The following is a 23,678-nucleotide window of genomic DNA, read 5'->3' as shown; positions in this document are numbered from 1 at the left end:
TATAACGAGGAGGGACAAGACAGAGATGGGGTAGGGGAAAAAAGAGGCGCGAAACTTCATTACGCATTTGCGAGGTACTTCGCATTTTACTGTCCTCTCGTTTAAAATATTTATTGTACAGACCTATTGAGGGGGGAGTCGTGCAAATACAAACATTTTATTTATACAGACATTGTGATATATTTATCGTACAATAAATTGCGTGTGAAATTTCGTCATGATACGTCATCGAAGAACGAATATATAACGCGTAGCGTAGAAAAATTGTATCGTGTAATTGGATACACGTGGCTTGTGGGCGAACTTCAAGACGATAGCGCATAGTTAATTGATTTTGACGATTATGGCGACTTGTTCGCCCCTCAGTAGCATCTGCGGCACGTGTCTCTCCAAGGTCTCCGTCTTTCCCTCAATCTTCTTCACTACCGCCCTAGGGACATCATTTTCTGTCGGCTCCACCTTGACTGCATCAGCACCTGAATCGAAGATGCGATCTCGAGTCTTCGTCATATTCTTTCCGCTATTCCTTTCGCCCAATTAACATTCACCGACAAGCGCGACTTTACGTGACTTTTCACGCCAATTATTTCATATTAAAAACAGGTGGGACACTTAATTTATTTAGTAGTAAATTTACAGCATTGAGCCGCAACACAAGTATAATACGTGACGTGTTTATTTGATGACTGCCCCACGACGGTCATCGACGACTGACGAGGCGTAAACGGAAAGCTCAGTGTCGGTCACCGGTGACCGTCATGGCGGTGAATGTGTTACTAGTGCGGCCAGAATTTATTAATATGTATAACGTGGATGGCTCTACTCATTTGCTATATCATTGCGATGGAGCCAATTTGTTCAGTTGAGATAGGAACTTAATCTGCGAGAATACGACGGCACAGAATTCTAGATGAAGAAAAATGAAAATATGTTGAAGGAGGAAGGTGATTTTACAATTTAATTTAAAATAATAACAATAAAATATTGCTGCGTACTTGATATAAATACGCATCAAAGTGTTTGACTTGCGTAAGTCGATGCGGCAGATATGTAAATTAACCAGCTGCATTTTAATTTAGTTAGCACGTGCTGGCATTTGTTACGTGATATCATCATTTATACAGTGTATAGCGTATCGTTTAAAATCTTGTAAGTGCCTATCAGCGTTTTGCAAAAGTCTTTTGTCTTAGGTGTCTAAAGGAATCAGCAATTATTCCCTTTTACAACAGTTCAATCAACCTTTGATATTTAGCGTTAATGTTAAATTTACTCGAAAGATATCTTTCTTTGATACGTCGACATTAAAATCCTGAGGGAACTCAAAATACGTAACAATGACTCGAAAATTTCTATTGCGGTGAGCTAGTATACCGAGCCCGCGGATGTGCTACGTCGAAGTCAAAATAAGGGCGGTACACTTTTGAACGCTGGCATTAAGCAAAAGTTCTCGGAAGTGTGTACGATGTCGCGAATAAACCGGAGAGAAAACCATCGTGAGGTCACGAGAAAAGTCTGGGAAGGTTGTTTATGTGCCAGCACGTGTCCGTAGAAGCGCGCGGGGGCTGTGATAAGCGGGTTGGGGTCGGAGGGAACGGAAGGGCCACGGGAGGGTCGGAAGGGGGATGGCAGGCAGGAAGGCAGGCAGGCAGGCACGAGGAGCCAACAGGACACGTGTACACGAGGAAGGCATCGATCCTGCCGGGCTGTTCTCCAAGGTCGCCGGTCCCTCCACCCTTCCCTAGCCACGTATCAACGACCTCGCGACCCCTCGCGATACGTCCCGAAGTACGTCAGTAGGCCAACTAGCCCTGAACTCGGCGCGCCGAAAGAGAGAGGAAGAGCCGCCCAGGGCGTCGCTTTTTAGACGATGCTATAAACAACGACGAGAAGGAAAGAGTTTAGTCCTAACGCGCGTTTCCTGGCGTTGCGGAGCAACGCCATTGCCGGTCTCCGTTAACCTTTTAGAGATAGTTTGCTTGAATTGTAAGAAAGCAAATTAACTCTCAACAGGTACCACACGGGGCTTCCTTCTAGACCTGATTAGTAACATATAAATAAATCTTTACATTTGACAAGGAAATAATTCTAATCGCATTGTTATAACATTATTTAACGCGTAACATGAGTTTTAAGAGCAAGGTTTTTCATAAATATTTCAATTTTGATGGAATCACGACTCTACTCTCTGTCGAAATTTAATTAAATCTATGTCTACGTGGGAATTACTAGCACAGTCCACTTTACTTGTAATAGATTACCGTTTTTATTGAAGAAAAGTAACTACGTCAAAATAATATACATGCGTTCCTGAACGTTAATTCCGTTTTATTAATCGTGTACCGTAAAAATTGCCGATTGTTTTGATTAGTTGCGCATCTTGCGAATTGTTCATACACGACAAACGAGATCGTAAAAAATTCCCACATGCATTCATATATAAAATCTGTTCGAAGCAATTTCATCCAACTGCAACTGCAGACATATTTTTTTATGTTGGTTATGATCGACCAATCGAGTCGCGGACCTTTTTGCAGTAAACTCCGAGATGCAAAGCGAAATTGGCGTGTCGACGGAATGCACTCATACATGCGTAGATAAACGCTAGTTTATCTAGTAGAAATCACGAGATTACAGAACGGCATTGATAGGCTGAACGGAACGGAAATTAAAGTTACACCGATAAAATGTCAGGAAGTTCGCCGAAAAAACTCGTGATAAAACGTATGCGATATGTAATCCGGAGGATTATCGACTGCAGAAGGGCTTTCTATCTAAACTTCTGGGAAATAGATTGGACTTCTGAGAAAATCCGGGGAAAGAAATTCAATATACAGCGAGTGTCATTTTAATCGGAAATTTCTTCGAAGTCTAAATATGTAATGGATTGTTCCGTGGCGGAAGCGTTTACTCTTGGCAAATAACTATTTTTCCCTCCCACAACAAATAGATTTTATCCGAATAGAATCTTAGTTGGCGCGATACTAAAAAGTGCAAAACTTCCTCCCTCGATAATCCGATAAAAAATCGACGGCGAATTGATCTAAGATCTGCAGTTAACATCATCCGTTGTACGATATGTCGATTTTTCTCTCGATTCTTTTTACGCCATTTAAAAGTAACTAAAAATCTAAACGAAGCGTATTTCCAAGTTGAAACGCGCGTTCGGTCGCTTAGATCGCGTGTTTGACATGACCGGTGCGGATGAATGAAAACGAGAGGCGAAGGTTGGAGGGCACGTGGCGAAGAAGAAAAGGAGGGACACGAGGGTAACGCGTGAGAGGAAAATGGTTGGCGGGCGGGGAGGGGGGATGCGGAGCATCGGGGAAGCGTCTCACGCGGAACAACGGGCGGTGGGGGAGGGAATCGACGGAAGAGAAACGGCGGGAAGAGGACGCGCGGAGGAGGAGAGCGAAGCGGCGGCGGAAAGAGGCAGAGAAGAAATGAGCGAGGAAGCGCGCACGCGAAGAGGGGCCCGCCGCGCGCGGACCTCCTCTCCTCGAACGCGCGTATCGAACGCGCGCGCCGGCGACCACTATACGTAGTCAAGGTCGGTCCTTGCTCCTGCCGCAAAGCGGCGACCTTAGTGGGATGTATTATCCCCCTTTCGCGCGCGCGATACGACGACCCTTCCTCTCTGCTCTTCCACTGCTGCGCCGCCCTTTTGCCGCGCGGTGTAAATAAAGACGAACGGACCACGCGCGCGCGTACATACTCCCCTGAGGCGAGTTCGTTAAACCCTATCGATTCGCGCGACGAATGAAGAATGGGAATCCCGTGGATTAAAAGTGGATCGTACTTTTGCCTCGAAGATGCTCTTCCCCTAACGGCGACTAAGGGGCGCGATCGTGAAAAAAATTGGGGAGGGAAAATACGAGGAAACATGGAATCTTATACGTTTCACATATAATTTTGCTGATTTTCGTTTTTGTCGCGAGTCGTTAACTTTCCAAGACTTAAGCGCACGCAGGATTATTATTCGTTGGACAAGTGCGTATTAATAAGAATGACTATTACACGAGGCTAAGCAAATAATACAAGAGAAAGAGACAGTGTCAATGAGTTTTAAGTTACGATTATAAATTAGAACGGCTATCGTCGATTACTACAGTCCTGACTCGATGACAAATTGTCTCCGTCAGTCTGTATCGACAGTATCAGGTGGCAGGCGAATAGCGAGATAGACTAACAATAAGACACAAATTTACGAGTTTTAAGTTCTGTGAAGCGTTATGCAGATTATATATATATCTACATATATATACATATATATATCCACACACATACACACACGCGCACACACACACACTCTCTCAGTTCTTCGATATTCTAAAAATATATCATTGATACATACAATGCTTATAGCTCATAACTCGCGAACAGAAATTATTACGTACAAGATATCACATGTTACATGTAAAAATGTTCATTATTTTATTATTATATTATGTCAAAGATTTATCATATACTTTTAGCGAATGGATAAAAATGATATAATTTGCAAAAACAATGAATTTTTCAGTCTATATTTTAGTTCGAAATTAATTTTTTTAAATATAACTTTGCAGCATGTGAAATATCTTTAAAAAGCGTGAAATATTTAAGCGATGGGAAAGTAATACAATAATACCGGCGAGTATCAACTTTGTACAAGAAGCGTATTATTTTGTATGTTGTATTTTTTATTTTACTTGATAGAAAAAGGAAAATGAGGACATTGAATAATTCGCCAATAATGCGATCTTACAATTTCCAGACGAAACCAATATTTGGTGAAGTACCTTCCAAAGAAATTGCGTATCCCCGTGCGTACCTATTTTTCTTTAGGGCCGTATCATTTATGCTTCGAAATGTCGGAGGTTATAAAGCTCGTTTTTTATCACCCGACTCGGTTAGCATCTCTTTTTCTCCCTCACACACATACGTACACACAGAAACGTCAGCGTGTCGCATTGTATCTTCGTGAGACGCAAAAACTCACGAGGAGACGAGAATAATCGATCGGCCGACTCCTTTCCATCACATCTACAATATTTCGAATCAGGCACGTGTTTTTTTTTAACAATACTATATACACCTGCATATATACCGAAAATGATGATTGCATTATTCAAGAATCTATAATTGCTGAGGGACGAGTCCGCTTATGAATTTCAAGCGTAAATTTATATCTGTAAATCCCTTTCAGATCGTACGACGTCAGATGTAAATTTTGAAAATTTCACAGCATTTATTGTTGCATTATTCTTAAAAATCATATTAATATAGGTTCTGCATCATGCACAATTAAAAATACGACACGATTATTCTCCGTCTTTTTTCTGTTAAAAAATCTACATAAAAAATTATAATTTATCCTTGATTCTTACACGCGCGCACAAATTATCTACTTATGTGTAACTGGAACAGGTTAATTCTTACGCAATTTCAGTATTCTCGGCCTTTGTAATTTTTTCTTGTTATCAATCTTCATGAAATACAAAGTATTCCACGGGATTAGCATAAGAGATAAGAAGATTATTGACTAATCCTACAACAGTTGCGTTGCAACTCCTAATAAAGTATAAAGTATCGAATAGCAGAAACTATAGTTAGCATTGCATAATGCGCTAATAACTATCGCGAATATAATTAATGAGAATCGCGGTTATTATTAGGTACTCGAGCAGTTCATTTAATTCGCAAAAACCTTGATGAAGAAAAATGGATTCTCAATTGATCAATTGAAGCGCGGGAATCGTAGATCAACCATGTAACGATTGATCTCATAAAGTCATAAACTATGGTATTCGTCAATTCGACGACCACCGTTGTCGAGACAACAATGTCATTACAAAGAAAATGGTTTTAGCAATGAATTGTCTAGAAGCACTTAGGATGTTAATATAAAAATGTTTGAAAAAAAAAGATAACGACCAGTATAAAGTTTAATAGGATGATCGTACCGAGAGCGGGCGCTTTCCTCTTGACTTTGCGGGACCAGACCTCGAAGCAGTCCTCGAGCGCGAGGTTCCAGTACTTGTCGAAGGCGGCCACGTATGCCTCCACGTGTCCCCTTATGCCGTGCGCGTTCCTGGTGTAGACCTTCGGCACAAAGAACGGCCGATTATTCCTTTTAGATCGCGACGAGTCCTCGTATTCCAGGTAAAACCGTGTTCGCCGAGAAAAGAGACGGCAATCGACATTCCCTCTTCACTTTCGATGATTACCCCGAGTCGTCCGAAATGTGAGGTAGAAATCAAGCGAACGTTGTCGACGCTGCAAAGGCGTTCGCGCTTTTATGGCGCGATAAATTCTCTATCTATTTACGGCCGCCCATATTATTCAGATTAATGTGCCACATGAAACGTATCTATAAATAAGAGCTAGGCTGATTTTTTTTATCGTTGCAATTTCTTGCGAAAATTCGATCGACTCGCGCAAGTTGTCGTATGATGAAACCGGGTCAATTTTTTTCCTCCGTATCTCGCAGGCTACGTATTCATTAAATTTTCGTGCGACCAGCTAATTACATAGTCTAGAAACAACTAAAAATGACACTAATTACGAACATAATTACGAATATAATTAGTGTCGCCATTAATTATTTCTATAATTATCTATGATTATCAGCCCATTAGCAGAATTGTAGCGATACCTTATTTTGAATTCTAATTTGTCATTTCTATTCTATTCCACGATTCTATGTTGAGTTTCAATCTCTTTTTCCTAAACAAAAACTCAATTTCGCCAATCACGCGGTCGTATTTGTTCCGGAAATACATGGCGCGCGAGAGTAATTAGCATTTTACAATATTTTAAGACGATAAAATTGAAAGACCCATCGCGCCTAGTTGAGGAAGGTTCGTGTCTGCGAGAAAAAGCGTTGTTTGTCGCATAGATACGGTCGCAAGAGACAAGATAGCGGCCTGATACGCGGAAGTGCAGGCCGACAAGGCAACAAGGCCCCCTTCAATGCCTTTCGTGCAGCGTAGACATACGTGCCAGCCGGCTTTGCCGCGCAATGAGAACTAATTGCGAGCCTCGAACTCGCGTACGTGTGTGTCATCGCGAGTCATTGAGTGCCGACGATGTCCGCGAATTAGCCGGAATCGATTCTAGGAGTCCGCAAGACCGCCTACGGAGGAGTCCGGTCTTGGTCGTTTCAAGGTGACAGAACTCGCGCGTGTCTCAGCCCTTCCGCGTGTCTTCGTTTTTACATGAATGATGATCCGATGGAGTCATTTTCCCCCCCATTTATCCGCCGTCGCCAATTAATTTGAGACGGCTTATTTTTCTTTCTGTCTTCACTTTCATTAAGCGACCGTACCTCGGGATGCGATCATCAATTGCGGATATGATGAAAATATGGTGTCATTAGAATTAATCGTTGTTTCGGAGCGGCGACGATTTTGCGCGCTTGATGTGTCAAGATTTTCTTGACCGTGGCTTCAAGGATCTCGTTGCGATCCAGAGATCGCGGCAATGAGATATCGAGGGCGATTCGGTGGCAAGATACGGATTCAATTAGACCGGAAAATTTCGGAAGTGCCTCGAGGCTGCGACTCGATTAGGTCCTACGTGACTTCTCGCCAAAATCTCTGCATGAAATGCTCTCGCAAGCTCGTCCTTGTCGCTGTTAGCTTTGGCAATTTTGCCATTTTTTAATTTACTCCTCGAAATAAAAGTAATTCTACGTTATTATATTACACACATGACGGTACAAACTGTTAGATACGTAAATCCACTACTTCTTGACGAGCAATAACTCGAGAATAATAAATCTCGGAGACGTTCGCCATTCGATTATTCAATCAATATAATCGAACGTCCCTCGCGATTCTTTTCTCAATGCGCTTACATTCGTTCGCGACGAGATGAGTTTGAATGACTTGATGGTAAAGAAAAAAAAACCCCCGCGTGCTTTCCTCGGCAATTTGAACGGTCGAAGGTCGAGTGATCGATTCGCCGAGATAAAATCTTCTTTCCGGATGCGTTCGAAGGTCACAGGAGATTAGGATCTGCCGAGGACGGTGACGACGAGAGACAAGGCGAGTCTTGAGGAACGCGACGACGATGAAAGTTAACGCATTTAATTTAAGCTCGGGGAAGGAGGCTAATCGGAAACTCCATCCTCCTTGTTGAAGATATCCGCTTCCGCTCGGCGGAAGCCCAATTAAATCAATTTGACTTTTATTTTCCATTATTCCGTCTTATTGTCCTATTATTAGCCGTCCTTAGCGCGAGGCGGCGATCATTAAGCGCGCCGCGCCGCGAGAAATCATCGGATGCGATTAGATAAGTATGATGATGTTGATTTATCAGCGTGCACATCGCGCCGCAATTTTACAACTTTCCACGGTGACGCGCGTTCACTTCCGGATTGATTGTACAATCTCGAGGATGTGTCGCTTCTGCGTATACATATTATATATTACCGAATCGACAGGGAGTTCTCGGGTTGCGCGTGTCATCTGTCCAAGAATTATCATCCCTGAGAGATATCCACCGCAAAATTATAATTTTCACTAAGTATCGCCCTTATAAAATTGTAATTGTTAAACTTGGAATCGTACTGCGTTGGATAATTGTCTCGCGTGCATGAAGTATTATATTTGCAATTCTGGCAGTCGCAGGAGGACTGAGATACGAGCGATTGAAAAACTTCAGTACGTGGAAATTGCAGAAATTGCGTATGCGACGATCGGTAATAGTTTCCGAAGGGTATCGTGTAAATTGTATATCCTGCCGGGTGGGTCGACCGTGTGTGCTTCGAGGGACAAATTTTAGGGCATCGACGCGCCACTTGTCCGGGCGCGATCTCGTTTCGTGTTGAATCGTTTGTCGTACGACGACGATGCGTCAGGGACGTAAACAGAGGTGGCTAAAGCGCCCTGTTGGGTCACCATGGTTACGAGTGTTGACCCGAATGCTTTTCTTTCCTCCCCGGTCGCGTTTCTCCGACGAAGGGTGGGTCTTGTCGCCCTTCGAATACCCGCGAAGGGTTTCGCGTACGTGTCACTCGGCTGCGAAAGTGTGTCAAGCTGTGTATGCGTGCACGCACAGTGTTAGGGGTTAGAGGGAGAAGAAATGACAGAAGGGAAGGAACTGCGGAAGGGCGGACGAAGCGCTCTTTTTTTTTTAGGATGACTTCTTCGGCCATCGGCAAGGACGTAAAGGATTAGAAAGAAGGCGTGGGGGAAATTGCGGCAGAAAATATCTATTCTGCAATGTGCAGATGTGCAATTCGCAAAATGTGCGGAAGAAACGAGAGAAACCTTAGTATTTCAGTCTTCGAATATAATAAATATATTGAGGGACTTCTGCAATAACGAGAGAATTGGTCTTTAATATGTAGAAATTTCTGCAAAGTTAAAATTACCCCTCGTGAAAAATTACTGTTTTTATTTCAACAATCATTATCGGCATTTTTACGAAGCATTAAGTATTAATCATCAGTGATTGGAAAAAAATTAATCGATGACCTACCCTAACGCGAATTTTACTCTCCATGCACCCGTGAAGCATTCCTAATGGGCCAAGACTCCTTTGCATTCTCGCGAGTACATTCTTGTTTCCAGGTCTCCTTCTAGGCGCTGGTTCTGTAAACAATCAATTTTAACTTTAAATATTAACAAATGCTTAAAAAGATCTGAATACGATTGATAAGATACCTTTGATTAATCGTATTCGGATCTTTTCTGAAAGTTTGAAACTTGAAAATTTCATTAGGCTTTGAACTGACGTGATTACATAAACAAAGTTTTTATAAACACAAATAATACGGCGAAATATTATAAAAAGTCTGTGGTAACATTTAATGGAGTTCATAAATGTATCCGATCGTTGATGAACCTGGTTAAAAATGACTAAGAAGAGGGTTACGTTACTTTTGAATTGTGCCGGAATATCGAATTTCAAGTTTATTTCACGATATCGAAATCAATTGTTTATTATTCGCGTCAAATAGTCTTTTATTTTTGAGATACATGCACACAAAAAGAAAGTGTGTTGCATGCACCTTATTAACCATTCGATATTGGACACTACAAATATGTATTAATAATAATAATCAAGAAGAAAGTTTCCTCAATCATAATAACCGCATGGAAAGCTATGAAATAATTAATCCCCATATTATTAAGAGACCTTCGGTCGCTACAGATTATCCGCGGTGAAATATTGAAGTTAAAAGTACACTAAAACAAAGTATGTTACCTTTTATAATATATTCAGTGTAACAAGCGTCGTAATAATAATAACTAGAAAAATAATAACGAGACTCTATATTATATTATGAGTCACTACACTTGAATAGTATCGGAGTATCGGAAGTAGTCTCGGAGACGGGCAGATTGCGGCGATGGATTTTTATGAGCTGCCGTAACACCGCGCTAATAAGAATTTATGCGGCTCTCTCGTGTCTCGCGGACTCGCTCGACAAATCATCGTTTCATCCTTACGCGCGAGGAACGGAGAGCCGATAGCATCGCGCTCGCGTCGTTCGTTCCTCCAGTTTTTGCTCCTTTTTTCCCCGCCGTGGCTACGAGACTTTACGCAGCCGGGAGAGCTTCATTAACCCCCGTCGTCGTTCCCGCACCTTATACACAGTGATACCGAACTTTTCTTTCCCGTTGAAGTAAATCAATCGGATCCACGATGAAGGCGCAACGCGGAGGAAGAAGCACGTAACTTTGACGTCCAGCGCGTAATTTAGCGTCTTAAGCCGAAAGTAATAGCTGTAGATTAAACAAAACTGAGAAGTCGCTCGTTTTCTTATTGCAAAAATTACGCGTGTTGATATGGTAACTTTCTTCATATGTTAAATATCACACTGAGGAAAAATGTCCGATTAAAAGAAAAAATAAATTAAAAGAAAATATCGATAAACCCTGAGCAAAATTTTGAGGCAAAATCTACGGCAACTCCGAGAAATCTCCCTTGATAAAGTGGAACGCTTTCGGGATGGCGTTTCCGAGGACCGCGAAAGATGTAAATCTCCCCGGAAGGATCTGTCCCGAGTCTCGTTATTTGGACAGAGGTCTTCCTCGGGGTCGCGGACTCGCGGATCGGGGAGACTCGGAGACGGTAGACGCGGCCCTGGACGGTCGTCGCGCGCGGAAAGAGGAACGCCGTGGAGTTACGTAAAGTCTCGGAGCTGCGCGGCGCGGCGCGGCGAGTGCACTTATTTTCTCCGTGTGCGCGCGCCCGGCGCTCGTGACTCGCGCACACGGGCGTGCGAGCGGTGTGCGTCGAGCGAGAGAGCTGCGGTGCGCCGCGCACTCGCGCGCCGCTCGCACGCTCGCCCGCGAGATCGACGGTGCCAATTGGCTTTCTCCGATAACTTTCATCCGTCTAAAGGGGCCCGTCGCGGCCGCTCGCGGCCGCTCGCTCTGCTTCTTTTCCACCTTTCTTTGTTCCTTTCCGCGTGCACTTTCACTATCGCGCGATCCACTGTTGCGCCGCGCCGAGGCGGCTAGGCGTCGACGATCGAGGACGAGAAGGGATCGGCGACGATCCGTGCGTGGCCGGCCTGGTTTCGCGTGCGCGCCCGTAATCAAATCGCGGATTGTGTTACGAGCTGTGTGCGTGTGTGTGTGTTTTTTTCCCCTCGGATAATGATGGGTAGGAAGTTGCCTTTTTCTTAGATTAGACGTACAAAGGCGAATATTTCCGAGATGAAGTCCGGATACCGCGACGGATGCTAACGGATGGCTGCATTCCCTGAATTCGCGCTCCACAAAACGCGTCCCAGGGTATCCTCTGGTAACAGAAGAAACCCAACTCACGGTCTGATGAGAAAAACGCTTTATTTCATTTAACGGATAAATCAGGCTCGCCTTAGGAGAAAAAAAATGAATGGGAGGAGCGAGAAGGAAGGAGCACAGAGAGCCGGGAAAAAGAGGCGATGGAATAAGCGCACTCCGCGTCCACCTCCGACCTTCCGGCCGTTTTTCCTTCTTTCTCGCGAGCTCCTTCGCTTCTCGTCCCGATCCTCCTTCGTGCGCGCGCGCGCGCACGTGCAGGAGATAGCGCAACACCCGAGTGTGCAGCCCGGAGAACGTTCACGTTTGCGTGAACCGCGTTGCAGGGAACCGTTAGGATCGCAACCGCGCGCGCGGCCGCGAGGGGAGGAACGCGAAACGGTGACTTTATCGTCCCTTCTCTGGGCAGGGTGAGCCATGGAGGTGTCCGTCGTTCCGTACCTCGCCTTGCACGTTCGTTAACCCCTTAAGGCGGCATGATACTCGGGCTAGCTTATATACAGGGTGTTCGGTAATCGGTACGTTCGCCGGGAGGCCGAGGAAACGCGGAAATGCTCTCCTTCGAGAGGAAATATATCGGAACGCGTGGATCGAAGTCGGTGGACATGTAATAATTTCGGGAAAGCTTCAGAGATGCGAATCGATAATAGAAACTTTGGCGTATGCTTTTTGCCTCAAATAGATTTTACCCCCCTTCCCCCCCCCCCCACTTTCACCCTTTCAGGATTAGCAATGTGCTAAGTGCGGTATTTAACCTACTTTCAAATTTGCTAAATTATTCATTTAATTCTTGAACAACAAAACTCGATTTGCCAGCAGCAATAGACTTTCTCGCGTCGCGCAACTAATCACTGGAATTGGAAGATTATAAACAGTGATGCGATTGAATCAGCATTGTCGCGATTTTAAGACATTGTTTTGAAGCGAGGAAGGACACACTGAGAAAAATATCCGGTTAAACATAATCGGATAGTCCAATTACGTAATAACAAACGGATATATCCGATTAAATTGTATATCTGATGAAAAATATGGCCGGTTATTCGATCAAATTTCATCGGTAACTGCATTTCATCGGATATGTACATAATTTAGTCGGAAAAATTGACCCTCAGAAAGGATTTCTGTTACCGAGACAAAAAATATTCTTGGCGCACTTATATTTCTCACAACCTCGTTTAGTATAAAAATAAGACAATATCAAAATAAAGTCGATCATTCTTATCCTCCTCTATCGAATTAAAAAAGATTGACTTGCTATATTGAGACAAGAGTAACTTATACAAATGTAAGTTTATACATTCTTGCGTTTAAAATAAATAAATTTTCCCTCCATCTTACGAAGCATGAAGTTGGCGCTATATCGATCCTATTTTATGATACATTCAAGTGTAATACCATTGGATCCGGAAATTTTTTCTGTGAGTGCACTATTTTATTGGTTTATCCGATGGAAATTGTTCTCAGTGCAGCAGTAAGATATACGTTCATATTATTTCGCTTAAAAGTTTTGGTACATTGAAATCTGAAGAGTATAACATTTGTCGCGGATCGTCGTGGATTAAAAAGTATCGCGAGGTCAACCCTTTGATCACCGCGCTCTCGATTACATGTGTATGCACAAAGACGCTGGTTTCCGCATTCGTAACATCGATTTTGAAAGAAGTGGTCCTTCGAGCGTGCGATTGTCTAAAGACGAAGGCTCGCTACTTTCAAAATCGTTATTGTAATTTATGCAAAGTCGCTTGAGCAAAAAGCTCGTTTTCACAATAAGCTAAGCGACGGCCGCCCTTGAAACGTAACCGTTGCGAAATATCAATGATTAATATTTGACTTTAATAATTTGCGACACGTATGAGCGAGATCCTCCCTGTTTACATACACTTTAACATTGTTGCATTTCGAGGAGACGTGGTTATTTTCGGTGTACAAATTGCATAAACATATTTGATTCGTTTCAGCAACCTTTACGTAATTTGCAATTGTATTATTCAGTTTACCTTCGAATTGGCAAATTGTCAATAACTTTTGAAATTTAGACTTTATCCGAGCGAAATACCAACTCGTGATAAGTTAATAAAATTGTGAAAATTGAAGGAAACTAAAGGAATTGGAATTTGAAAAATTGTCAATAACGTTGGAAAATTTTTATCTAGCCAGGTACAAACAAGATAAAGAATTTATTCGACTTTCTTGGCGTAGTATAAATATCAGATTTATGTTAACTATTGATGAAACATATTGAACGTTTTAAAATTAGATTTTATTTTGGTAGAATCTGCTGGAAATTATTTGAAAACTAATAATCGCGAATGTAGATTGACGTGAAAACTTTCTGCTTTTCTTACAAGCAAGAATTGATATTTCGGAAAGTATTTGTGTTATACGAAAGAAGTGTCAACCTCATATTAATTCGAAGTATCGAAATACACTTTAACGTTGTTGTGCTTCGAGAAGACACGGTTGTTTCCAATGTACAAATTGCATAAACCTGTTCGATGCATTCGTTTCAGCAACCTTTACGTAATTTGCAATTGTAATATTCCGTTCACCTTCGAATTGGCAAATTGTCAATAACCTTTGACAATAAGCATAATTTTTCACTTTATTATTATAACTGTTCCATTGGAGATCTTTTGCGAAATACTCGAGATATATTTCGGTCAACAAGATGTTAATATCTTACGCCAGTTCAACATCAAATTCCTTATCGAGATAATTGATTAATACGTTTGAGAAAAACAAAACAGTAAATTGAATTTTAGGAAAACGAATAACTTCTCCGTTCGTTTTATTTCAATAAGAGTTTGACAGAATTTCAATTACGAATATGCATTCGATATTGAAAGTTTAAAAATTTCAAACGAAAAGTAAGTTTCATCAGAAATAGATTTAAATTCAATACGCAAGCTTTCCCGTTTATTTATCGAGCACGTTACGAGAAACTCTCTCTCTTTCTTTCTCTTTCTCTCTTTCTCTTCGGCGATCAAAGGCGAGCTCGAGATTTTCCGGCCTCCCGATCGTTCGGTCGCGTGTTGCGCGACGCGTGCAAAAAGGGCCCGCTAACATCTGTACGGCGGCGTGTCTCGCGTGTTGTTCACCTGCGAAAATGTTGGCGCGGGTGCGTGCGAAGGAGCAGTTCGGTATCAAGCCCGAACTCGTGGAGAGGAGCCCGTGGGTCGCAGGTGGGTACGACGGCCCTCGTAGAATGTTCGCGGGCGCGGGACGGGTGGGGCCCTCTCTCCTCGTGCCCCGTTTGAGAACGGCGAACGAAATATCGCGGGATGAGGTGAGGGACCAGGACGGGCGGGAGAGGAGCGGAGCCGCGGCTTGTACCCGCGGATGATCCCCAGGTTGAGTCGCGCTGGGTTCAATGTCCTGTCGGGCAGCGCACCCGAGAGCCGAGGCAGGCAGGCGAGCAGCCACCAGACCTCTCCGCCACACGTACACACGTACACGTGTACACGGCCGCGCACACGTTTCCGCGAGATCGCACACGGCCGCACGCTCCGCCGTTGCGTATGCCGCGCGCAAATGTACGGGGTGTCCCGTAGCCACCGCTACGTATTTCAGCGAGGAAAATGCCGAGGGCCAGTGCGCGAAGAATTGCGAGCTGTTTCGACATCTCTAACAACGACGTGCTCTATTTCAGTTGTAAACTGTATGAGAGAACGAAGGGCTTCGCGGGGTTAAACTTTGCGGAGCGGAGTCGACCGAGACACCTCGTCCAGCTTGGTTCATTTTCTTTTCGGAAAACTCGAATTCGCGACTCAATTATCCAACTGCTTCGCGCCCGAGGTCGCGAGGACGCGAAGAAACGCGGGATCGAGGCAAACAATCGCCGCGGAAGAATTCAAATTCTCTTACTTCTGCTCGCGAGAAAGTGCCTGACTTCTGGGGCACATTGTATACTCGAGCAACGACGATGTGCGCTGGTCGGCTCGCCGCAGTTTGCTTTACGCGAACTAGCTGTAGGTACTGTTACTTTTGCGACGAAGCCCTTCGGTTCCCTTTCCCTCCTCTGCCTCCCGTCCACACGATGTTCCTCGCGGATCCTCACGGCCGAGGAAGTCACCGGCGGTCACGCGATTATTCGGAACTCGTTTTCGGAAGACGATTACGACAGTTTAGCGAAATTGGTTTTTTTTACCTTCAAGGTGGCAGATCGAGATAAGAAAGAAAAGAAAACAGGAGGAAACAATGTCCCTCGAGTCCTTTCATACTTTGGCAGAATAAAGCAACTTGGCGTTTACTTATAAAGATAAAAAGTCGAAGGTACGGTAGAATTCACACGTGTGCGATATATATTAGAATTTATAAAAAATTTCCGACCTTTATTTCTTTTCTGATGCGGTTTGAAAGAATCTTATACGATTTTTCGGGAGAAAAATAATAGTCTCTTCAACTTTTCCATTTTCAATACTTTTCGTTCTACTTTGCCTGTAACCAAAGTTCCTCATCTTCTCTTGAAATTGTTTATCATCTCGTGTTAAAACCGCGCGATAAAAGTGACATTTGGCGTTTCTCTCCCGATCGCGAGATGAAGAAAGATTCAAGCGATATCTAGAGCTGCGTGTGCGAAAAATTTTACCGTAAATCCCGGAGGAGACTGCGAAGTTTACCTCCAAACACTTGAAGCAGTTAAACGGATCAAGTAATAAAGTAATTGACGAGGAGAGGCCACGTTTGGACGGCGAGTTAGTCGGGATTCCAGCGGCGAATCTTTCCCGGCCTTTCTCGACCGAAGAAAGGAGAAATCACTCTTACCCCGAGAAGGTCGGATGGAACGCGCGAACGCGAGAGCGCGGAAAAAGTCGCTGCACGGCGCCGCGATCTATCGGTCTTGGACCCCCAATCGTCGATCGGGCTGATCTGCCCTCTAATCTTCGTTACGACGAACGGCGACCGCGAGAGCCGCCGCGACATGTGCCCTGCGTGGGTCACGACTCTGCCCTAATTGACGAGTAATCTCGTTTTATGGCCGGCTCCATTGAGCCCGGCTTTGCGCGATCCGGTAAACTGTAATTATCGCACGGGCCCCGATTCCAAGATGCTGCGAGCGGAATCGCCGGGAGTGCAGCCCTCGCGAATGATCTCGGCCGAACAACCATCGACTTCAACGGCTTCCCTGACTTGCCCAACTGTCAACTTTGCTGTACTTTTTAACGGAATGCGCTAAACCAAAAGATATGTGACGTAAATACGAAGCACGTTTCATAGTCAATTTTCGTGACAAGTTACAAGAAATTAGAACAGTCGAAAGAAGTGACATCCTACGAAAATAATCGACGTAGCGATGGTCGAGGACACGTGAATGCGTCGAGGCTTCCAAGTCCCTTGAATGATCAGATTCCGAAGTTTTAGAATTGACGTTCGGAAGACGATAATAGCGCGAGGCGCAACGATAAACAAATAAGATTGAATTAATTGTAATTCGAATCCGCTCGCGTTCTAACATCCGGGACTGACAATGAGACCGGAGCCTGACACCGATCGCGCTACTCCGGATTTTAAAGGAGCGAGAGCGCGGCCGCCGATTCGGCGTACTCGATAGTCATCTGTTACGTTACGTTGGGATAGGTCGGCACGGCGGCACGGGTACGTGGTGCACACGAACATGGTGCCGAGAAATTGGATCGTCCATTCTACCGGGTGGCGCGCGCGGAGCCGAGGGACTTAGGCCGCGGCCCGGGCTGCGATCGTATCGCGCGTACGCGGAAACCGGAAGGATCGAGGCCTCCCCGAGGCTTGATGAGCCGAGACCGAGCGTTCACGCCGCGGGAGCTCGCGGGGGACCTGGAGGATACGAAAAGAAAAGGAAAAAAAAGGAGAGTACGAGGAGCGCGCGCTTGCGCAGGGGGAGGGGATCCACGCGTGCAGCGTAGGAAAAACGCGCGCGCTCGCGCAAACGTTGCGCAATGCCGCGCGAGAGAGAATCGCGGAGAAAACATCGACGAGAATTCCGTTACTCGAGGCGAACGGCGGTGGCGGCGGCGGCGGCGGCGGCGGTGGCCGCCGTCGTTGCATTGCAACCATCGTGTTTGTGCGCCACGAGCGAGAGTATGCGCGTGCACATATGCGTGCGCGCGTGTATATATACATACACGTTCTTCGCGGCCGGGTTTGCCGTTAGAGAGCGAAATTCGCTTCCGGAGCTGGAGATACCTAGAAGGTGCCTCCTTTTCGCCTCGCCGTTGTCGTCGTCGGTTCCGACGCCTCGCGCCCGCGTCGCGAACGTATGTGTGTCACGTTGCGATAGGTCGGGAGGTCGAGAGCGCCCGCGAGATTCGTACACGGGAAATGGGTCTATTCGGGGTCCCTCTCTTCCGGAATTTCGCGGGCGGACGCGAATACGCCCGCGGGAGGACTCGGACGCCGATTTCCGCGAAACTGCGCTCCGCGGATTGAAGATACCTCGCGGAGTCTCTATTGCACGATTCCTCGAGTCTCGTATTCTCTTTTCTTCTCTCCCCTTCTGGGGATTCTAAATTTTGCTTTCACGCTTTAAGGGACTTGTTCTAGAGTGTGTAATAATTAATGATTCTGATTCTCTCTCTCTCTCTTCTCCTTCTCATTTCTTTTTCGCAATCGGTATTCGATCGTGGAAAAATCAGGAGAGGAGAGATTCACGATCCCACGCGATACCTTTCGCTACGTTGACCGAGCACCTGTGAATTCTGGACCACGCAAACTCATCATCGACCGTCACAGTGCGCAATATCGAATGCTTCGCGTACGGTCGTCGGAAATCGGTCGTCGAGACATTCGTGCGCGGTGTTTAAATTAGCGCGCGTAATGAATCGCGGTGGGCATTCCCGGGTTACGCGCGCGTATACGCGCGCCGCTCGCGTCGGCTGGTCGCGTTCGCCGGCGCGTGTCCACAATTGGGAAAAATCGCGGTTCCGTCGGAACGTGTTCGAGGGCCCGAAGCCGGCCTGGAGAGGTTCGCTGTGCAGCGAGGTCGATGTCCGGGCGCAACAAGTGCGCTCGAGACTCTCTCGCTCTCGCTGCCGTCTTTCTCTTTCTGGACGCGTTCGCGATCGGCTTCGATAACGCCGCGCGACTTTCGACGGCGACGGCGACGGCGGCGGCGGCGGCGGCGGCGGCGGAGGCCGGCTCTTTCGCCGATCGCGAAGCGTCGACCTCCGAAATACGCACGAGACACGCGCCTCGCCTCGCGTCGCGGCGCTCTCGCTCGCGCGCTCGTTCGCTCGTGCACGGATTTAGAGACGGCCGTAACGAGAGCGCCGGAAGCCGAACGACCTTTTTGAGGTTGCGCCGCGGCGCGCCAAGTTTTCGCTTCGGAGGAAGAGAGTGAGAGAACGGCAGGAGAGAGGGAGGAGCGAGCCGGTCGGATGCGGCGCGTAGTGACGCTCAAGTGTGATCGAGTATCGATCCTCATTGAATCGGTGGATACGACAAATGTCACGATTGCTTAATTATTTTTTCTTTCACAAACTCGCTCTTGTAGGCGTTTATCCTCGTGTTAGCCGAAGAAACGAGCGACTACGATTGCATTAAAAGAGGATTTAATCGTATCTGCGAGTTTATACATAAAAAAAACAGTGAAACTGTAAATCTTGCAAAATCTTTTATAATTATTCACTCTTGAATCTCTTCCTCGAAGATTTCTAATGGTATTTCGAATTGTAAGATTGAACAGATCAATTTGTATAAAATACCAAATACTTATGTGTCGCAATTAATTTTCGACCAATTGCCCTGCTTGAACGAAAAGTCAACAGACATCGCGATGTACGGCAAGAAGAAAGAAACGTGCACGTTTCACGATCAGAGCGACACAGTTTATTCGACGTCCGATAATCGAGGAGCCGCTTCTTGACTGCTCGAGATCCACGCTGCTAAGAAACGCGAGCCGCGGGAAGCCCCTCCGACAACTTCATTCCTCGAGAACGTTTCGGACGGTAAGCCCGGGAGATGTTTGGAGACAAGAGTCTCGCCGATCTCGAGAGGTATCGTAAGAGACGCCGATATTCGGGCGATATCAAGTGCATTATCACGAGCGTCCCTTAGACGCGGTGCGGCGCGGCGCGGAGCCTCGGGTTGAGCGCAAGAGGTCGACGTCCGGGCGCGCAACAAGTGCCGCACTACGTACACGTACACAGACCGCTACCTCCTACCTCCTAGCCCCCTCCTCGCGAGCGCGCGCTATACATGCGGCTCGGCCTCTTCTGCTCCTCGCTCACTCGCACAATCGCACGACCACCGCGGCGGCGGCGGCGGCGGCGGCGGCGGTTCGCCTCTCTCCGCCTCCTCGAGGGAGGCATCCCTCCGTCACTGTCCCTCTGTCGCTCGCTTCCTTCGCTTCTCTTCGCGCCACCTCGGCCGGAGAGGAAGGAAGAGGAACGGGAGTGCCGGGGCGAGAGACACGAACGACCGCGGGGGGCGGGGGCGCGCTTTTGGTGGAAGAGGGACCGGGGAGGGAACGCGTGACCGTGCTCCACCGCACCGTCGTCGTCGGTAAATATAAAACTGCACTGGGTCAGGGATCCGTGATTTATCGGCTGCCTCGTGTAATTGGCCGCCGGCCAATAGACATATAACCCCGCCGGCTGCGTTGCGTGAGAGCGGCGCCGCGCGGGGAACGGGTCTAGCGCTGCGAGCCACCCCCCTTCGCGTTTCCGAACACCCCGGCTATACTTATTCCCGCGCGATGATCTCGATCACCGATTAGCCTTCTTCATCCCCGGAATCGGGCCCGACCTGTTCAGCATTCTAGCGACGGCGCCGAGCGCCTTGCTTTGCGTGCGTCGAACACAGCCAGTTCGCAGCCAATTAACAATAAATCGCAATTCTCCCGCTTTTTCTTCCTTTTATTCCCGCGATCCTCCGAGCGCCGCTTGAGCTTAGTCCACAATGGACGCAAAACGCAAGGCGCTAAGCCGCGACGTAAGAAGTTGGCCAATGGCAGTCGATCATTCTTCTCACGTTTGACTGTGGTTGGTCAGTTTCTTGCGTTGCGGCTTAGCTCCTGTGTCCATTGTGGAATCAGCTTTACAGCGTCTCGCGATTTTGCGACCGCACGCAGCTGATCGTTAATAATCTTCTAACGTTTGACTTCCGTCCTTTCGAGGCATTAAAAATCACGGTGGAGGCCCCTGACGAGGTCTCGGGACGAGCAGGAATTTGACGGATTGATTTCCAAAGTCTGCCTGCGCGTTTCCTCAAAAGACTCGTCGCGTTTTTCTCTCGATAAATAAGACTTCGTTATTAAGGTAGTTGTCTCAAAAGTTTCTTCCAGACAGGTTGCAAACGCAAATATTAATACTTTAACACATAATAATATGTGTAATAATATTACAACGAATTAATTGTTACGTGTAATAATATTTTTAACGTGTTTTACACGTAATATTTCGTGACACATAGCAAACTTCAACATGTTTTTTTAGAACTTTGGGACGGTCAATTTTAATTTAATTAGTCTTATTTTGCACGTATTAATGTAAAGAATAAACTGTAAAAATTCGATTGAAAAACCGATCATACTTTTCGTCGGATATCCGTTTGTTATTATGTAATAGGATTATCCGATTATATTTAACCGGACATTTTTCTCAGTGTTGGCGTCCGCGAGATCGCGACGAGACTGTCGGAGGGTTGTCGCAACGATTTCGCACAGTGTCGCGCCGCAGCGAGGAACAATCCCTTTCTCTCCCTTCCTCTTGCAATTAAAAAAAAAATAGAGAGAAAGAGAGCGCGCGCGTACTCGCGGCATTGTAAATATCACGCACATACGTACTCGCGCGAGGCGCAAGATAACCGTGGAATAGGAAACAATGGGGAGCGACGGTCGGGGTCTCACCACGCGGGAACGGTTGACGCACACTTTCGCGGAGGTCAAATTCCACGCGCGGCTAACGCAGCCGCTGTTGCGCGGCGACCTTCGTGGTATTTGTCAGGCCGTAAATAAAGTGCGCCGGTATCTGGAATATTAAGAGCGGCGCGTGCGAGATGACGCGCGATACGATCGACGAGATCCAGCGCTCGCCTCTCGATCGCCTCCGCGATTATCCGACCAATTTCGTAAGCGACATAAAAATTCGCACGTTTCTACGGCCACGAGGACTTTTCGTTTGAGGCCAGGTCTCTCCTCGGTGAAAATGAGGAGAGGTGTGGTAGAATTAAAATATCTCGCTGTTAAAGCCGAAATAAAATTCGACTGAGCAGCAGCCAAGTTTTATATTTGCGTCGGAGAATAATTAATACGAATTGATTAATTTTGAATGTGTAGACGCAGGGGAGAGACTGCTGGGTGCGCCGTTGTCTCTCCCTAAGCGCCCGGCAAGTCCGCATTGAAATTCGATACTACGACGTCACACTCCTACATGAATGAAGTACTGCCTCCACGAGGGCTACGAAACCGCATGCGACCGCCATCTATCGTGAGGCGCGAGAAAGCCGCGCGTAAACATTGAGGATCGCGCTTCCCCCCTTCCTCTTCTCTCCCTTTCTCCTTACCTTGATGCGATAAAAATCTCTGCCTCGAGGATCCCGGCACGGCCGATTTATCGCTCTGAAATACACGAACCGCGAATCTTAGTTCTGCTGCACTCTCACCGAGATCTGGAATGCCGATTACTCTAGTTTCCCGTTACAACGAAATCTCACGAGATTTCAATTCCGCGTATCACTCCACTCGAAATCCCGGCTGAGTCGCGCCAATTTGTGTCTCGAATCGTACATGCCATTTTACGTTAATGCATAAACTCTAATCCTGATAGATTTTAATTTTTCTTCTAATTCCCGAAATTCCCTGGAATGCGCATTTCAAGTATCCCGGATAGCTCGAGTTTGATTCAACGGTGACATTCGTAAATTCCAAATGTATCGCGGTTTTAAAAATTCGTACAAGCTTGTCTCAAGTTTCAGCTAAGCCTAGATCCCAGGTCTGACAAATCAAACTACTGGGTCAAGTCGGATAATGTTAGGTTAGGTTAGGTTGTACACGCTCTGGTATCTCGCGCGGCTTCCAACTCTCTCTAACTTGTACGACGCCATTCGGTCGATTCTTTCTCTCGACTTCACTCTCGCGTTCGTGTCAGAAATTGGCGTAACGACGGCAGCACATGTCGATGCGCGATACCTACTTTCGATACGTCGACGCCCTTCAGAACGGACTCGAATTTCGAAATGTTGTCATAGATCGGCACGGAGGACGTCAATCGCACTTTGGGCGAATACAACGCCTTCAACGGATCGAATTTCTCGCTTGTCGCGTCCAAACTCTCGTCCGACGTTTCGCCACCCTCGTCCGCCATCGACAAGTCCGTCCCCCACACACGCACTGCACGCACTAAATATACATCGGTTCGTATTATTATTATCAGCGACGACACGATGCGTCCGACGCCACGTGCGTTTCGCGAAGTGCAGTCGCACTCTCGGCACCCGTGGTATCGAGGAGCAGCAGAGGCGACCGAAAAAGCGCGGGAAAAATTTGAAACGTGGCCAACTTCAGGACATAGCGTTTCATTTGTAAAATTATATAAAGCCGGTATCGGACTATACGGATTGAGATTGGGATTCGATTGAAATTCTCCGAATCAGAGTAAAGCTTACTAATTTCAAGTTTATGAATTTCACTCTGATTTGTGAAATTTCAATCTAATCACAATCTCAATCCGTAGTCTGATACCGGTATTCGTGGTCAGATTTTATATTCAAGACCGTCTTGAAATTGTCTAAAGGTGCTGTATGGAACATTTCATTGTCTACGGGGTATCTAAAGGTGATCTTGAATATAAGATCAGACAATGAATACCGCCATATGTCTACACGTGTATATTTTAATACATATCTTACGCGTGATTTTGATTCTATTGTATTTGCGCTAGGAAAATTTACCTAATTATTATCGCGAGAGAGAGAGAGAGAGAGAGAGAGAGAGAGAGAGAGAGAGAGAGAGAGAGAGAG

At 46.1% G+C, this 23,678-nt stretch overlaps 2 protein-coding genes across 2 annotated transcripts in view; one reads left to right on the top strand and one right to left on the bottom strand.

The window, feature by feature from the left end:
* Nucleotides 1-23,678, top strand: part of LOC105568314 (ecdysone-induced protein 74EF) — a 181,264-nt gene that overhangs the window by 21,102 nt on the left and 136,484 nt on the right. The window lies entirely within an intron of this gene.
* LOC105568312 (U7 snRNA-associated Sm-like protein LSm11) lies at nt 56-23,148 on the bottom strand. Its single transcript, XM_012023887.1, has 5 exons — nt 22,853-23,148; nt 22,224-22,278; nt 9,466-9,578; nt 5,943-6,081; nt 56-476 (listed from the first exon to the last, which is right to left on the bottom strand). The coding sequence occupies exons 1-5, from the start codon at nt 23,021-23,023 to the stop codon at nt 325-327; spliced, it is 630 nt and encodes a 209-aa protein (XP_011879277.1). The 5' UTR covers nt 23,024-23,148; the 3' UTR covers nt 56-324.

Source organism: Vollenhovia emeryi, unplaced genomic scaffold, assembly GCF_000949405.1.
Source record: "Vollenhovia emeryi isolate VEMERY1.0 unplaced genomic scaffold, V.emery_V1.0 DF939130.1, whole genome shotgun sequence".
Lineage (NCBI taxonomy): Eukaryota > Metazoa > Arthropoda > Insecta > Hymenoptera > Formicidae > Vollenhovia > Vollenhovia emeryi.
This window is presented reverse-complemented; position numbering and strand designations above follow the sequence as displayed.

Coding starts and splice junctions, on each gene's coding strand:
- LOC105568312 (XM_012023887.1), bottom strand. CDS start 23,023: ATGGCGGACGAGGGTGGCGAAACGTCGGACGAGAGTTTGGACGCGACA. Junction 6,082..9,465: donor AGAGTAAAATTCGCGTTAGG/GTAGGTCATCGA, acceptor TTTGTGCCGAAG/GTCTACACCAGGAACGCGCA. Junction 477..5,942: donor GAGGAAAGCGCCCGCTCTCG/GTACGATCATCC, acceptor TCTTCGATTCAG/GTGCTGATGCAGTCAAGGTG.